This window comes from Maniola jurtina, chromosome 25 (assembly GCF_905333055.1).
Source record: "Maniola jurtina chromosome 25, ilManJurt1.1, whole genome shotgun sequence".
Taxonomy (NCBI): domain Eukaryota; kingdom Metazoa; phylum Arthropoda; class Insecta; order Lepidoptera; family Nymphalidae; genus Maniola; species Maniola jurtina.
The window spans coordinates 7,826,684-7,845,688 of NC_060053.1; the positions used below are offsets into that span (position 1 = coordinate 7,826,684).

Below are 19,005 nucleotides of genomic sequence, written 5' to 3' on the forward strand. Positions count from 1 at the left end.
AGTTTACTAAATCACATATAGATGGCGCTGTCCGTCATTAACTTGCAGTGTTGCACATAAAAGTGTTATATCTTGTACGATGGTACAGAACCCAAGATATTTAAAAGTTCTTTATTAATTTTACTAGGCAACCCAAACAGATTATAATACATATTATAATATAAAAACTAAACTAATTCATAAAACTTCCAACTGGAAAAAGATTTAAGTCACTCCCAACTCACGGTTAAAGAGGTTTAGCTAAATTGTATTTTATTTTTGTATCTGTTACAGATTATACACAGAATCGGATTATGACGACTTACCACCAAGTGTGCCGCCCGAGATGTGCAGAAGTGATCTATCAGCCATATTATTACAGTTAAAGGCACTAGGAATACATAATTTACTAAGGTAAAGTACATTATATTGAAATTATTATTAACTATGTATACTCTAACGGAAAGAAGTTAGGATAGCGTTCTCCCTCTCTCTCTGTTACGTAATCCCATAAAAATGACAGACAAAAAACTCAGTGGGCGTTAACCCTTTTGAGTGAATAACTAATCATAAGCATGTTTTCAAAAAAACATTCGGAATTCCATTCGAAAATATTTTCAATAAACATTCAATTCGGAAACAGTTTCGTTTGTTTCAACGGGACCCTATAATCAAGCCTCCGCTATCCGTCCGTCTGTCTGTCAGCGGGCTGTATCTCGTGAATTGTTATAGACAAAATGGCCGCAATGACAAATAAAAAAGTGTTATTTATTGTCCGATGGTACGAAACCCTTCGTGTGCGAGTCCGACTCACTCTTGACTGGATTTTTTTATTCTAGGTTCACATTTCCGACCCCACCTCCCGCCAAAAGTCTACTTGCGGGGTTAGAGACCCTATACGCATTAAAAGCAATTGATAAAGAAGGAGATTTGACTGAAGATTTGGGGGTCAAAATGGCCGAAGTACCCTTAAAACCTATGTGTGCCAAAATGCTGTGTAGTAGCGGTAAGTTAATCACTTTTTGAGAAGCTAGTGAACAAAACGGTGTAATTGCATCATTTTTTTAAACTTCGTTTGCATGGATTTAGGTATTAAAAAGATTTCGCAGAAATTCTTTGATTTCTGGGGATAAAAAAAGTCTATGTTCAACCCAGGTTCTCCAGTATATTTTCTACGTTTATTGAACTATATTGTTTTAAATGTAGTATAGAAGCAGGCGTTATTTTGCGGAAGTCCATGATATACAAGGACTTAGACTTCTTCTTAGACTTTAGATTAGTTAAAGACTAACAGTCTTATTCATAAAAATCCCTTAATATAGGTTTAAAACGTTCATTAGCTAAAATGCTCATTAGGCCTATTAAACGTTTCATAACTTTCTTTATTCATAAAGGTTCAATAAACCTCTCACAACTAAATTCTCGCTATAGGCTAGTTTCGCTTTGTTATGTTGTCGTTCTGATGAATTCATAGACAAAATTGCAAAAAAACTGGGCTCTACACAGAAAAGTGACGCAGGTGTGACATTTGTTTTCGAATTTCGGTCAATTGTCTGAGTTCTGGAGAATAGTTAGGTATTATCGTTCGGAGTTTTGTTCCGATTTATTTAATTATAAAAATGGAAACAGGAAGGAATTTAGAAATTAGCGTTAGATTTTATTATACTATTTAAAAAAAACATGTATTAGGTAAAAGTATGTATTAGAATTTAGATACAGTACCTGGACATTCATGGAATAAAATTAATTAATTTTAAATTGAAAACATTACAATAAAACTTAAAGCTAGCCTTATCTAATTACTATGCAAATCATGCCCGTGTGGAATGGTGCCAAGAATACTGGCTGCATTTCCACGCTTGACAGCCAGGCTGATCCGTTGCGCAAAAAATGAGCCAGCCCTTTTTTTTACCCAAATCCTTCTCGGTTTATGTAGTTAGGTACTGAGCTGCATCACCGCCATATTTCTTACGTTAGAAGAAATCACATACCTATGTAAAAGAATGATTACATGAAAAGAAACTTCGAAATTAGGTAGAAACTTTTAGGTACCTACTTCACGACGTCCGTCCCTAGCATCTTATGGCAGTTAAAACTTGCAACTCTAGTTAATTACCACAGCCTCTCGAATCCAGAATAAATAACGTACAAATAATAATTACAATGCAATGACACTAGAATCAACCAAAACAAAATAACCTCACTTCCAAACAAATTATCAGCTGTTAAGACAAGACGGCGGCCATCTTGTTCTTTAATACGGGTTTATAGTAGGGTTCAGCCTGTTATAAGTTATGGAGCCGTTATTGAACACTTTTAGCACTATTGAACGTTTATGAATCATGTTTTTGAGAACTTTGCTTATAACAAGCTAATAAAGCTTCTACAAATTTTTATGAATAAGTAGGCATTGTAAGGTCTACATTTCTTGAGGATGCTCCGGTGTCGGGGCGAAACGTGCGTCGAGTGGTGTTGGGATTTGAGTGGCGCTGCGTGGTGGTGGTGCGTGTGGCTTGCTTGGTGGCTTTTCCTGCATGTTTTTCAGTGGGAGGGCGGGCGGTGCATGTCGCATGCTGCATGTTGCACCATACAGATTTTTTTGGTTTGGCGGATTATAGCTAAATAAGCTTTTGGTTCCTTGTATATATTGTTTTATATTATTATTGAATTATTTTTACGATTCAAAAGCATTTGTAAAAGTTTATCTGAATAAAAATATATTCTAATCTATTCTTATCCATGCAAAATATTACGTCGATCCTTTGCTGTTGCGGCGTGATTGAATGACAAACCAAAAAACAAATACATTTAAAATAATAATAAAAAGCATTTCGTGTAGTAATTACGTAGAAACCGATTTTATGTAATTTTTCAAAAATATGTTTTATTTTGCAGGTGATTTCGGATGCATAGATGAAATTCTATCAATAGTATCGATGTTGCAAGTGGATGGTATTTTCACCAAACACGCCACGGGTAGAGACAACATAGCCGCTAGAATATCTAGACGGAATCATTTTGAGGTTAGATCTAATTATTTATTTTTCTAACATCAATATAAAACTACTAATAAAACTATGAATAATACTTAAAAGCCCCTATGATAACTTGTTGGAGGGTGGAACCTAAAATAGTGCTGTTTCCACATATGATGGAAACAAAATGAAAATTGCAAATCGACGCGCGATGTTTGGAAATACGCATATTTTTGGCAAAAGAAATCATTTTTTTACACAAACCAAAAACATTTCAGCTGTTGAACTTTGGAATGCACTACCATTGACCATATTACGCAAATCAAAGTCACTAAACTCCTTTAAAACTGCAGTGAATAATCATTATCTTACAAATTGAAGACGACAATCATATTTTAGTTTCTCCTTAAGTACGATTATAGAGTATATATTAGTCTATTTTATTAGTATATTGGTATTATACATATTATTTAATACATGTATTAGTGGTTTATGTATTAATATGTATCAGTTATTGGAATGTATGTTTATTAGTATATTACACACCACCTGCAGTCTAATTTTCCTTATACTTTCCAATCTTTAAGGTTACCTGGTAGAGATCGCTAATTAGCGATAAGGCTGCCTTTTGTATCTTCCCTCTGTCTGTGTTTTTTTTTATTCTTTAATGTAATCCTCCTTGTGGTTGTGCAAATAAAGTGTATTTATTATTATCATTATTATTTCAAATTCTTATGAAGTAAAATTGACATGAAGTTGTTAATTTTTCAATTTCCTTGTTTTTGATATAGTTTTCTCAATGTAATTTTAGTGATGTTGAGAGAGTTTGAGTGTTTAAATGTATGTATGTATGCGTTATGGTATAAGAGTTACATATCTTTAGATATTGTTAGTAGGTAGGGTGGTAACTAGCCACGGCCGAACCCTCGCCAGACCAGACCAGAAATTTAGAAATTATAAAATTCCAAACCCCTACCGGGAATCGAACCCGGGACCTCTCACTAATAAGACCACAGCGCTTATCACTGCGCCTGGGGCCATTAAAATCCGTACTCAGTAGTGTGTCGGCTATGGGTTTAGATTATGTACAAATAATTTTTTTTAATGATTTCAGGTCGCCGAAGGTGATATAATAATGTATTTGAATATATTCGATTCATATCTAAAAGTAAGATCGAACTTAGATGAAAAGAGAGCAAAAAAAGCATGTAAAGACTGGTGTCAGAAGATGTATATCAATTATAGGGTTATGGAAAAGGTATGCATATCTATTTTTGACTTCATAAAAAAGTTGACCTTATGAAATGTTAATAAACCAGACCTTGTAAGACCAAAAGTTAACATACAAAGTGCGAGTCAGACTCGCGCACCGAGAGTTCCGTACTCGGGTATTTTTCCCGACATTTGGCACTATAAATAAAAAACTATTATGCATAAAAATAAATAAAAATCTGTTTTAGAATGTATAGGTAAAGCCCTTTGATATGGGGTATCATATGAAAGGGCTTTACCTATACATTGGTACAGTTATCTTACTTTGAAAATTGCAACACATTTTAATTTTTTGTGATGTAACCACAAATTCACGGTTTTCGTTTTTTTTCCTTTGCTAGTGCTACAAGAGCTACCTTACCATGATTGTAAGTCAACGGGAATTACCCTATAGGTTTTCTTGACAGACACGACAGACGGACAGACAACAAAGTGATCCTATAAGGGTTCGGTTTTTTCTATTGACGTACGGAATCCTAAAAAGTGTCATTTCTTGTACGATACGGAACCTTTCATGAACAACTCAGACTCGCACTTAATCGAGTTTTTATGTAAAACATCAATAATATGTGTATCAACATCATATTTTGTTGTAGGCAGTGGAAATAAGAAATAGTTTTGAGAAACTAGTCAAAAATAAATTCGAACTGACGAATGCAACATTCGAAGGACTGGATTTAGGAACAGGTATTGCTTTTATTTTACAATTATTATTTTTTAAATTTTAACTCTGATTCTCCATTTTTACATTATAATAACATGGACTTAGTATAATCCATACTTTCATACTAATACTATAAATGCGAAAGTGTGTCTGTCTGTCGGTCTGCTTCGTTTTCACGGCCCAAACGCTGAACTGATTTTAATGGGTACAGATTTGGGATACTTGGGGAAGGACATACGCTAATTTTTATCCCGAAAATCAAAGAGTTCCTACGGGATTTAAAAAAGGCATCCTCTAGTAATTAATATTCTCCATGTTTCATGTCGGTTATTAGCGACCTCTGTTTCTCAAATAGGGATTTTGTTTTACATTCTCCATTTCTCAAGTTTCATAATATATTCTATTTCACCATATTTTATTTAATGATATTCTCCATTTTCATTAATAGTAATAATTCTTAAAAACATTATTTTTTTACCACAAAAATATTATTAGGAATCTTCCTTTGAAGTTTAAAATATGAGCCTGATAAAAAATGATATACATATTGATGTATATACAATGTCCGCGACTTCGTCTGCATGGAAATAGGGTTTTAAAAATTTTGTTGGATTTCTTTGATTTTCAGGGATTTATCCCTGAAAATCAAAGAAATCCAAAAAAAATTAGCCTAGTGTATCGTGTTAAATCAGGGTATAAGCTATCTTAATTTCAAATTTCAGTAAAATCGGTCAATCATTGTGACGTTAAAGAGTAACCAACATCCCTGCTACATTGATACCCTTATTATAAATGTAAAAGTGTGTTTGTTTGTTAATTGATTGGTTTGTTCTTCAATCACGTCACAAAAGAGCTACGGATCGAAGTGATTTTTTGCATGGGTACAGTTAAAAACATAGAGAGTGACATAGGCTACTCACTACTACATCACAGAGTTCCCATGAGAATTTTATAACGTGGGCATCAGCTACTTTATAATATTAGTGAGATAAGATGTTCGTCTTTAATTTATTCATTTTTTTGTTGAAAGAAAAATGCGTTCGAGTAATGAAAGCAGTACTATCGGGTTTGTTCCCTCAAGCCGCGTACCTATCGCCGGATAACACGTACCGCGGTATCCGAGGCGCGGTATTACATATCAGCCCCGATTCCTGCTTGTATCATGTCCAACAACCAAAATGGTGAGTAAAAGTATATGTCTAGTAGTTGAAGAACCGCATGGGAGGACTAACTGTTGTAACTTGAAGAACAAAAGTCATGACTGACTGACTTATCAATGCCCAGCCTGAATTGCCACCCTTAGATTGAAATCTATAGAGCGTACTGTGACTTTGCTTAGACTTAAGTTCCAGCTAAAACGAGACAGATTTATTCCAGTGGTATAATGCTGTCTCATTTTAACAATGTCTTAAGTCTGAGCAAAGTCAAAGTGCTCTCTATAGATAGTCCTTAGACTTTCGAACCGCTAGTATATAGAACGCCCTTGCGGCATCATTTTTTCCCATCACTTTTGAATATGGGTACCTTCAAATCAAGAGTGAATATGCATTTTCTAGGCAAGCGCGCTCCATCTTAGGTTGCATCATCATTTGCAAGTAGGTTTGATTGCAGCCAAGCATCAGTCTATAGATTAAAACAAAACCACTTCAAAGAAGCCGCGAGCGTTCAACAGTATATTAAAATTATCTTTTTGTCTTTATCTTTGCAGGGTGGTATTCGCGAGCGTGCAGAGTGCAAGTGATAAGACGTACATGCGTGACATGATGACCATAAACAAGCAATGGCTAACAGAAATCGCGCCGCATTACTATAAGGAGACTTGACTATGAATAAACTTTTTTATAAGTATATAATAGGTGGTTTTATTTTTTATGGAGAAGGTCGTTAACACAAATTAACAATCTTGTCCACTATCTCATATCCAAGCAGCCTGATATAGAATTAGACAGGAATATCCTATTAGCATTTAGATGGGGCTATATTTTCCAAACTATTTCGAATCATCATAGAGACTGCATGCCCTTAGAGTAGCCGGCATGTGGCCAATTAATATACTTAAATAATAATTATAAACCATGTTCCAAGAAATCTCTTCTAGTCAGTTGAGTAGTAATTGAGTATTGTAAAGGGTTAGACTCAGCAATAATAATACGACGCAGAGCACGCCCAAATTTGTTTTTCCTCTACGTAAATAAATACAAAATACTAGCGAATTCACTATGACAGTAGGCATATGTATGATCTTATTTAATTTTAGAGAAGATCGTTAACATCAATAATTGACAATCTTCTCCATTTTCTCAAATACTAGCGACTTCACTATGACAGTAGGCATATGTATGATCTTATTTAATTTTAGAGAAGATCGTTAACATCAATAATTGACAATCTTCTCCATTTTCTCATTCATCATAGTAACCCGAGACAGACTTCGTTGAAAATTCGAGGTGCCTCTTCAACTTAAAAGTCTGAAAATAAAAAAATAATTCGCATCATCATTGATATGGCGTCAAGTGAAACCTAATTAAAACAGTAATTAACGAGTTATAGTATTAAAATATAATTTTATTTAAGATAATAAATATCACGACTTTGAAGTGGAGGCAATATCTTACGAGTGATGTAATGAGTAACGTGATCCGTTACAAAGAAATACAAGAGATGGCGATGAATTTTGAACAGGTAAAGTGATCTAGTACAATTTGAACACGATGCGTATGACTGCGAATTGACTGATTGGGTTGGTTGACGGCTCTAGCCCACATATTATCATATCAAGGTGAAATGTTAGTGGATATCATCAACATTAACCCATCGCCGGTCCACTACTAAGCACGGGTTTCCTCTCAGAACTAAAAGGGCTTAGGTCAATATATACCACTCTGACTTAGTGCAATCGGTAGAGTTAGCAAACGTTTGTTGGTAGGTACCTAGATATAACTATAAACTAATCATTATTTGAGGTCCTATAACCAGTTGACATTTATTTTGTGGATTTAATGTCATATACGGTTGGATATTTCTTTTCATAGGCGTCGTAAGACAAAACGCTTTCTGTTTTGTTATTTTAATAGTGCAAGTAGTTTTGAAAAATGTAGAGTGGCTATTATATTCTCTTATACTATGTCAGTCCTCCGTTAAACGGATGGAGGCTCGCGATAAGGTTATCAGTATTACTTCATGGATTCTAGGCATAACATAACGAACGATTGCATAATCGTTAACACGCGGTCGTTATAACGCCGATATGTAGGTATCACACTAATATTATAAAGGCGAAAGTTTGTATGTGTGTGTGTGTGTGTGTGTGTGTGTGTATGTTTGTTACTCCTTCACGCAAAAACTACTGGACGGATTTGGCTGAAATTTGGAATGGAGATAGATAATATCCTGGATTAGCACATAGGCTACTTTTTATCCCGGAAAATCAAAGAGTTCCCACGGGATTTCAAAAAACCTAAATCCACGCGGGCGAAGTCGCGGGCATCGGCTAGTTTAAAATAAACATTCTAATCATTCCAATCTAACGCGTGGTTTCTACAAAATGTACTAATTGCCAAGTGCGGGTTAGACTTGCACACGAAGAGTAATCCGTACCATCGTAAAAACTATTACACTTCTATGTACAGCAGTGCAAATTAATAACAAACGACGCCATCTAGGTATGTGTGATTTGATAAAATAATTATTTTTTGGTGATGTTACCACAAATTCATGGTTTTCAGATTTTTTTCTCTACTTGTGCTTCTAGATCAACGGGAAGTTGGTACGCTATTTACGTATAAGTACGGGACACACAGACAGATAAGGGGTCCTATAAGCCTTATGGGTTCCTTTTCTCTCATGATGTACTAAACCCTAAAATAGAAGAATTATAAAACATCAATAAAATCTAAGAAAATATATTACCCAGGAAACCCTACAATATTAATAGGTACCTACTTAAGTAATTTATAGGTCACAAAAAGTTACACGTGGAGTCGATAACTTTGTTTACCTCTTCCCAAAGTTAATTCCGATAAAATTAATTATTTATTTTCACAGTTCGAGAATCATCTAATTGGAAAAGTCCAGGTATGTTAAACGACTGACTCATTTAATATGTCTAATTAAGCGAATACAATAAATAATATTAATAATTGACCTTCATTAATTACCTATAAATGATAAGAGAGATGGTTCCAATGATTTATTTTGTTATTGTCTGCTAATGGGTACTTAAAATTCAGACTGGGTAGGTCAGACTGGGTTACTTGTTTCGCACGCATTATAGTGCACGCACTTTAGAACACGAGGCGTATGCCTGCACATTGTATACCTACAAGAAGATATAGTAGTATTAAATAGCACTAAAAGTTTTTATTTAGGTTTCCTAACTCGAAAGGTGCTAACTGGACCTTAGCCATAAGTCCCCGCTGTCCGTCTGTGAATTAAACGAATGAATTTGATTTTAAGCTTATTTCGTGGTTTAACTATATTTCATATTGTGGCTAACGGGTACATACTATGATTAATTTGGTGTTTTTTAACTGCCGATATTTCGACTCGTGCAACTGACTTTAAAAATACCAAATTAATCGCGTTATTTAGTTATGTACCCGTTATCTACATATAGTACGTTAGTTTATATAAAATGATAAATTTGAATTTAAATATTTAATTTAAATAAATTTATTTCACAGAATGTGTATTTCTATGTGTACCTATTGCAATACGTAGTCTGCTGTAGTCATAATCCTTAATTTTGGATTTGCCGTAGTTGATTAAAAAGAGATCTCAGCCGTTTGTGTCAGTAGTTAATCATATTCTCCAATTTTTCAAAAGCAGAAAGAAATGGAGAATTTTACTAATCTACTTATGATTTCTAAACCACAACGCAAACAGCCTTGTATTATTATAAGTTTAAGGTGTGTATCTGTGACCTGTGTGTCTGTCTGTGGCATCGTAGCTCCCAAACGGTCATCCGTTTTTAATTTAAAGTAACTACATCTGCTTAATATGAAGAAGGATCTGAGAACCAACAGAATAATTGAATTGAATTGAAACCGTATAATTCAATATACATGAATAATGGAATGGGGTCATGACCCTCAGCAATGAGTGATACGACGCAGGAGGGAGGTTGTTGTTCCTTGTGCAAGTCACCTTCATCATCATAAGGTTATGTGTCATGAACCTTATTAAAACTGTGTCATTTGATCACAATTAGTGGAAGAGTTTCAATCGGAAGTATTTGCGATTAGGTATCATTTATTGACTGTCATAGTTCCGTGCTAGGTCCCAAGGTCTTTTACATGTAAATATTTATTGATTGAACATTATTTTTTAATACCAACTGCGATAAATAACTAAATGCTGCGGAGAACAAAATTATTAGGGGTTCACAAGACAAACAGGTGATACCTATTCATAATAGCTCCAAAGTCCACGCGAATCCGGGTGAAATTCTTAACCTTGTGATAATGCTTATAACTATGTATGTTAGTGAGACGTAATATAATAAGCATCCATTCAAATACATTTGCCCCCGTCCGGTTTCCCCTCCTGTCGCCCTGTAGTACGCACGCATGACATTCTCGTTCATGAGAGAAGTCCAGCGCATGCGGCGTACACCACCAGTGGCGGGCGCCGAAGATTGGGCCCTGGTGGACCCTGTCGGAGCCAAGCCATCTGGTGAGGATGACGGATGTGTGGACCGGTTAGGTGGTAGTGCCGGTGGACTGGTGGTACTGGCAGACCGTATGCTGCTACGCCCAACGCCAGCTCCAGGCGCGCCCTGGCGACCTCCAGATAGCGGCCCTATTCGCGCATTCCTTAAATTGTGTTCCATCATCATGAAGGGGGGTATGAGTGGTAGTTACATCACTCGGGGTCTACTCAGGTCCCCGAGGAGACTGTTTCTATGGCCAGCGTGACAAATTTCGGGGAACTTGGATGACAATAATCAGTTCCCCGAATCCCTTAGTCGTCTCTTACGACAACTATGGAGTGAGAAGGGGTGGCAACATTCTCCTCTGCCGGTGCCACACGGCAACCTTTGGTGATCAACTATTGGGGTTTTTTGACTAGAAGTTTTTAATAGGAACCCGAAGTTGGAAAATTAGCGCTGTTACATCCCCGTGCCTAGAAGAACATGTAAAGCCATTGCTCCTACGCCTGGTTTTTCTCCAATTGTGTTGGATTGCCGTCCAGTTAGACTATGAATGCAAAATAGAGAGTGCACCTGTGTTAACACGTCCATATTTGTGCTCTATCATATAATTTATGAAGTTGGCTATGAGATTGAAATTCAATCAGAAAACATTATTTTGGGAGATGCCTACGAGCATTTCTTTATCGAAGGCTAGGACATAAAAAAAGGAAAACTACTGCCCAAAATAAGTATCAAAAAACCAAATACTTTGCTAGATTTTTTAACAATAATCGTTCACCTAATTAAATATTTGTTTACATACAAGTACATTTTTACTTAATTAAGATTTTTATGTTGTTTCTCTGATCTCTACAGTTTATCAAGTTTTATTTTTAATGTTCGTTTCGTGATACGATAGTGGTCTCTAGGAAGCGAAAACATTGCGGAAGAGAAGTTTGTTTTTATGAAATTAATATTATTTAGGACTAACTTTTTATCTCGGATTCACTCAGGTTAAATTTCTACTTTTTCATAACAGGCGGCTGTACCTAGATAAGATTTTTATATCTATTCGCTTAGGCTTGCAGCAGCAGTAGGATCTGGCAGCCCACTGCATTTCTGTCGTCAAATGATGTGATTTTTGGAAATACCACGACCATACAACTGCATACAACGCAGAAAATGTAGCTTTGGCTTGCCTATTCAAATGTCTGAAGTCATTGTAGTAAGATGGCCACATTTTCAACATGGTTTCTACAAGCTGTAGTACAAGGAACTGAAGGCATTAAATTTTCCGCCGGCGCAGACTCCTAGAACTTTCCTCGGCAGGATTATATGGCAAGGATTTTCGCTGTCTAACCAGGAACTCTACATGTTTAACGCCAACGCAACGATATTTTGACAATACAGCACGCTATGCAGGGTTATAGTGGCGCTCACTCGCATTTTCATTGCTTAAAAATGAGCGTAGGGCTTTTGGGGCCTTGTGAGGTCTCCTTAGGGCACAGTGCATAAGGCTGCTAACGCTTAAGAGCGTACGTTAAAATAAAATAAAAATATTTTTTATCCAATTCAACTTTTAGAAGTACTTTTGAATCGTCAAATGCATCCAGCACTGGTTCGGAATGTCTTTCCTGCCGAGAAGAATAAGTAAGAAACTCGGCGGTTGCTCTTTTCTAAGGTTGTTAAAGGTTGATGGAAATAAAGATGACCTGGCACTATTACATCATGTTAATAAAAATACGGTTGATAATATTGGGTTATCATTAGATAAAAATTTATGACATACTTATAAATATAACTAAAGTAGAAACGCACAGACGGGAAACAACTTTATTCCGCATTATGACAAGATACCGATTACGATAATATTTAGTACTATTGATAGATACCTAGTTTCTTACCTAGCATCGCTACCCATAATAAGTATTATAAAATGCGAAAGTGTGTTAGTTTTGCATTGTTGTAAGCCTCAAAGGAGCCACGAATCGATGTGATTTTTTGCATAGATATAATATTATTTAGTTACTGAACTAGATAGGCATAGGCTATATTAATTTATCCCGGAAAATTAAAGGTACTACGTAATTTTTAAAACTTAAATCATGGCGATTGAAGCCTCGGGCATCAGGTAGTAGTATATTTTATTATTTGGAAAAATATTATAATAATTATATCCATAGGTACACTTACTTGATTCAAAAACGATTTGTAAAAAGTTATTTGATTTAAAAAAATATAAATACCTACCTATTTCTAGCTATATTTTCCTATTGGAGAATGTCATTAACTGAAAAATGAAAAATTAACAGGTGGCCTCCCTATTTTTAACGATATTCTTCACGTTTTTAAAGCAAAGTGTTTCTAGTACACGCATAAATATCGTGTACAGAGGATGCCCGCGACTTTGTCCGCGTGGATTTAGGTTTTAAAGATCCCGTGGGAACTATTTGATTTTCCGGGATAAAATGCCTATGTCAATTACAGGGACGCAAGCTACCTCGGTACCTTTCATACAAATCGGTTAAGCGGATGGGTTTTTAGGAATCCCGTGGGAACTCTTTGATTTTCCGGGTTAAAAAGTAGCCTATGTCCGTCCCCTGGATATAAGTTAACCCTGTACTAAATTTCGTCAGAATCGGTTAAACTGTTGGGCCGTGAAAAGGTAGCAGACAGACAGACAGACACACTTTCGCATTTATAATAATAATATACATTAGTAAGTATGTACTATGTACAGCTGTACATAATAAACTCCGATTCAGTGGAAACCAAAGCATTTTTAGTAATAAACTACGTGTTTTTAACCTTTTTGGCGAAATGCTCCTTGAAAATCCGGTTTTAATTCTTTTTACGGTTTGGTTGTTTGAACTTTGAATAATATTTGTATTTTTAACTTCTCATTGCGATTAGATGTGTCACGTGGGGTAAAGTAAGTACAGTCTATGAACCAAATCGCAAACAAAAACAACTAAAGCTCAAGTTCTTCAGAAGCTACATAACCAACGGTTGGGTAACCAGCCGGTTATTTCCCAATCGTCGTTTAAACAACCGTTTAAATATTTACTATTCACCACGTAAAAGTGTAGCATGGTAACTAAATCGGCGGAACACCATCTATCTGTTCAAAGCTACACTGGTGCTACGAACGAACGCTAAAGGACAACGCATTAGCGAAGATACACTGTCATTACAATTCAACACAAAAAACTGTGACGCATATATTTAGTAGCATAAAATAAAATACTTCAAACTTGAAAAGTACGAAGACGCTATGGGGAAGACAAACTAACCTATTTTTCAAAATTTTGGCAGGTAATAACCGTCCAAAATTTACAACTTCAGGGCCTCGACATCACAGTTGTGGTCATGAGTCCTGCACGTGTTGGACTGTTGATTTTTTGCTATTATATTTCCGTAATTATTTATTATTAAAAATGTGTACAAATTATTTTTTCAAGTGACGACAAGTGCCTCCGCTCTTTTTTTTTTGCGCCGGAGGTAGTTTTAAAATACCAAAATATAGTGGAAAGAAAGATAAGTAATTACTATCAACCTTTACATTTAACACTGATCGTATGCTTCTGATTTAAACAACGCAAAGACAAATCAAAATAATCTAACATTGATCTGTACACGAGGGTACGATAGGTGTAAAAATGTGGGAACCGCCAGTTAAACGACCCTTCCGAGCTCGGTTAGGTAGGACCCGTTTCAAGGCTGCAGACCTTGGTAAGGTGGTGGTGAAAAGTAAAAATCACTTAATCAGCCGGTTATTTAATAAGTAATCGGCCGTTTTAAAAGTCGGCGAACTCCACCCTAAGTAGAGTACTTAGTTGACAAGGCAAGAGTTATTGACCAGTGATGTTTTGTTTTGTCTGTCTGGGATGATTCATAGTTGAGTGTAAACAGCCCATCTGTTTACTCCACTATGATTTTTTTCAACGGATAAAAAAATTATCTATTTGTAGGACTACTTAACTATTTTGTCAAGACATCATGAAAATTCTAAATATATAAATACTTAGCTATACAAACGTCCTAGCGTAATCGCAAAATCTTCAAGGATTTTTTTAGCACTCATCTTCATTATCAACCGGTAAACTCAAAAGTACTGAAAATACATAAAGTTACGACGGAAGATTTATGTCCTAACCTAAATTAGCCAAACTTTAGATTTTGGCGCCCTTCTTCTTCCTCTGGGATTTTACGATTACATCGAATGTGGTTCAAAACGAAATCTGAGTACCAAAGTCTAACGTAAGGTTAAATTAGATTAGAACATAAATATTCATGTGCCCGGCCGCAGTCGTTTTAACATCTCCCGGACGTTAGCCATATCACTAAGGGAGTTGGCCAACTCCCGGCATATGCTATTTCGCTGCGACATGACATGCCCACCAAGTAGGATGTCATCTAACGCTGCTCTTTCCGGTGTTTCATTTCAAACCTTAATAGCTCAACGGTTATAGGAGCGGACTGACATCCGAAAGGTCGGTGGTACAAACCCCACCCGTTGCACTATTGTCGTACCTACTCCTAGCACAAGCTTTACGCTTAGTTGGAGGGGTAAGAGGAATGTTAGTCGTCATTAAAATGGCTAATATATTTTTTTTAAATGTCATTTCAGCTAACTACTAACGTTTATAAATTGGTAGCTTGCTTTTGGTCTATGACTCTTATATGTAGATATAATTAAATATGACTTACTTATTAACAGGGCTCTCTCCGTCACTCGTTTCCACTCGTTTCATACAATCGTAGTTCCAATTTCATTTGAATATTAAGCAACCAAAGTCCATGAAATTTTGCAGACATATTCTAGAAACATAGAGACATATCTGTGTCTGTGGTGTTTTAGATTTTTCTAAAAATATGTAGTTTTAAAATTACAGGGGGTCAAAGATTTGTATGAAATTTTTTAAGACCGCGTAACTTTGAAACCGAATATTTTAACAGAAATCTGGAAAACCACAGACATAGATATTAGTTTCTAGAATATGTCTGCAAAATTTCATGGACTTTGGTTGCTTAATATTCAAATGAAATTGGAACTACGATTGTATGAAACGAGTGACGGAGAGAGCCCTCTTAAATAAGAAGTAAGCATTAAGCATACAATGAAGACGATAGGATTAGGTACGTAATATATGCAGAAAATTACATTATATGTATAGCACGTGCCTGCTTTTAAGATAACAATCTGCGAGTAGGAACCAATGATATAAATGCGAAAGTGTGTCTGTCTGTCTATTTGTTTGTCTGTCTGCTGGCTTTCATAGCACATCCGTTTTTACCGATTTTTACCTTTACATAATATTATGGTATAATATTGTATAAAGTTGATAATGTCTGATTTTTTTAATCAACGTTATTAGTCCAAAGACCGACGCTGATTGTTATCATTTAGTGAAAGAATTTACCTTGAATATAGCCTTGAATTCATGCGTTGCTAACCATACTAACACACTTACGCCCGATATCAATAAAATATCAAGCAAAAATTTGATTGATTGATTATTATAATCAATCAATCTGTAATCTGTATAAAGGGAAAACTGACTGACTGATCCATAAACGCACTGAATGGTTGATAATACTGAATGGATCGGGCTAAAGGGCATGCAGATACTTAAATTTTACGACGTAGACATCCGCTAAGAAGGAATTTTGAAAATTTAATATAAACAAGTGTAAATTAAAAATTTAAAACACCCCCGACAAGTGCAGGTTACAGTAACTAAAACAGAGCTGATAACTTTCAAACGGCTGAACCGATTTTCTTGGATAATAGCTAAGAACACTCTCGATCAAGCCATCTTTCAAACAAAAAAAACTAAATTAAAATCGGTTCATTAGTTTAGGAGCTACGATGCCACAGACAGATACACAGATACACTGACACACAGATACACACTTCAAACTTATAACACCCCTCTTTTTGGGTCGGGGGTTAAAAAAAATAGACTTATACTATGACATAAGTTTTTTTACACCTTTATTACCTATTATCTCCCAAAGCCGCCATGATCCAAACTTCATAGTCGCTGATCGTTTCTCCCTGTGTTGGGGGCAAGCAGAGAAACTTTCAGCTTTTATAAAATAACGAAGGCCTGGCACGCGCTGGCTCTCTCTATAATAGGTACCTATATATATAATAGTTTGCCAGATATCCGTAAAAATATCTAGTTTCAAAGATTTGTGTGTAAATACTTGAGTCCGTGTAACTTTCAAACTAAATATTTTAACGAAAACTACAGACACGGAAATTTACAAATTTTTCTTGAGTTTGATTGCTCAGTATTCAAATGGCAGCCAAACAGATTTTAATTTTTAGCGTCCGACGTATAGGTATATAGTATGTAGGCATCGTCAAGGTCTGCATCCATACGTAGTCGAAATTCCTCGAACACGTACGAAGCGATTTGCTTCCTCGTTTCTCATCCGAACCGCTAGGATATGGAACGCCCTCCCGGCATCCGTTTTCCCTTCCACCTATAATATGCGTCAACCTTTGACCTTCAAGTCAAGAGTGAATAGGCAACTTCTAGGCAAGCGCGCTCCATCTTAGGCTGCAGCATCACTTGCTAGCAGGTCTGATTGCAGCCAAGCGCTAGTCTATGTAATTTTTTAAAAAAAGGTAAACTCTTTTTAATCAATAACTAGTAAGCCGGAACTTAAAATAGAACTTTATCTATATTTATCTTTTTTACTATCATATTTTATTGTGATATCTGTTTTCAGGCACACCTTATAGTAAAGTTATAGATACCTAGATACCTACCTACTTAATACCGGACACATGTATCGGTTGATCTCGATGGTTGATCTAAATAAAACAAGTGTAAATTAAAAATTTATAACACCCCCGACAAGTGAAGGTTACAGTAACTAGAAAAGACCTGATAACTTTCAAACGGCTGAACCGATTTTCTTGGACTATTCCGCGCCTACGATCCAAAGTATCTGAGTTTTCCAAAACAACATTTTCAAATAAATAATTATGTATCTAGGCAACGTCCATCTTGACAGATTGACATTTGTCAATTGACATAATATTATGAACCTAACGGTTATCTAACCTTCTTTTCTACAAGAAAACTAGAAAAGAGCTGATAACTCTTAAACTGCTGAACCAATTTTTTTGGATTATAGCTAAGAACACTCTCGATCAAGCCACCTTTCAAACAAAAAAAAAACTAAATTAAAATCGGTTCATTAGTTTAGGAGCTACGATGCCACAGACAGATACACAGACACACAGATACACACGTCAAACTTATAACACCCCTCTTTTTGCGTCGGGGGTTAATAAATAAATCTCTATTACTTCGTTCTATTTATCTTTTACTATGATATCTTATCTTTTACAGATGCAGATCACTCGCACACCTATCCAGGTAGCGGTGTCATTATCAACGAAGCTAGACGCTCTAAAAATTATCTAAGTCACAACATCAACACGCGAGACCTATGTGTTTCGAAGATAATGCCTAGGGTTGACACCGGGGGTGAAAAGAATAACAATTTAAAAATTTTTTTTGTTTAAAACACGTTTAAACTTTTTAAAATATTTTTTTTAAATAAAACAACAGGATTAAAAGACTTTTACAATGCTTAACTATAATGTTTAAATTAATTTTATATTTATTATTGATATTATTTAATTTTAATTGGCGTATTTTATTGTATTTTTGGGTTTATATGATACTTTGTTAATGGGTGAATTTAAATATTGTAAAATTAGAATAAGTTATTTTGCATGCCACTCTGTGGCAGATTGTAGTTACTTACCCATAAGCATAACATCTATTGTACTCCTCAATGTGATCCTAATATAATATTATAAATGCGAAAGTGTGTATGTCTGTCTGTCTGTCTGCTAGCTTTTCGCGGCTCAACAGTTGTTCCGATTTTAATAGCTGCAAAGTGAGCTTACATCCCGGGGAAGTACATAGGCTACTTTTTATCCCGGAAATTCAAAGAGCTCCCACGGAATTTTTAAAAAACCTAAATCCACGCGGATGAAGTCGCGGGCATTATCTAGTTACTTGTACTTAAGACAGAAAATTGGAGTAGCTAAGTTCAATTTAAAGTAGATGTAAGCTGATTTCTACAAAGGTTCAAACACCACTGGTTCTGTTGATTTTTAACCCCCGACCCAAAAAGTGGGGTGTTATAAGTTTGACGTGTGTATCTGTTCATCTGTCTGTGGCATCGTAGCTCCTAAACTAATGAACCAATTTTAATTTAGTTTTTTTTTTTGTTTGAAAGGTGGCTGGATTGAGAGTGTTCTTAGCTATAATCCAAGAAAATCGGTTCAGCCGTTTGAAAGTTATCAGTTCTTTTCTAGTTACTGTAACCTTCACTTGTCGGGGGTGTTATAAATTTTTAATTTATAGATATAGACAACCCTGATACAGGGACAGACAGTCATAATGCCGGGCGTGTCTCTTATCCCAACATATTTATTTGAACCGTGT

General features: G+C 35.6%; 1 protein-coding gene across 3 annotated transcripts in view; it reads left to right on the forward strand.

Moving 5' to 3' along the window:
* LOC123878125 (probable ATP-dependent RNA helicase DHX35) overlaps positions 1–6,738 on the forward strand; it is a 45,648-nt gene extending 38,910 nt beyond the window's left edge. Inside the window, exons 10-16 of one of the 3 annotated variants that reach the window (XM_045925216.1) lie at positions 274–393; positions 819–985; positions 2,875–3,002; positions 4,069–4,212; positions 4,823–4,913; positions 5,921–6,071; positions 6,599–6,738. In XM_045925216.1, the coding sequence (XP_045781172.1) occupies positions 274–393; positions 819–985; positions 2,875–3,002; positions 4,069–4,212; positions 4,823–4,913; positions 5,921–6,071; positions 6,599–6,713 (916 nt within the window). In that variant the 3' untranslated portion in view covers positions 6,714–6,738. The remainder of the gene's footprint in view (positions 1–273; positions 394–818; positions 986–2,874; positions 3,003–4,068; positions 4,213–4,822; positions 4,914–5,920; positions 6,072–6,598) is intronic. The other 2 variants (XM_045925219.1, XM_045925218.1) reach the window with 2 other exon arrangements.
* The last annotated feature ends 12,267 nt before the right edge of the window (positions 6,739–19,005 follow it).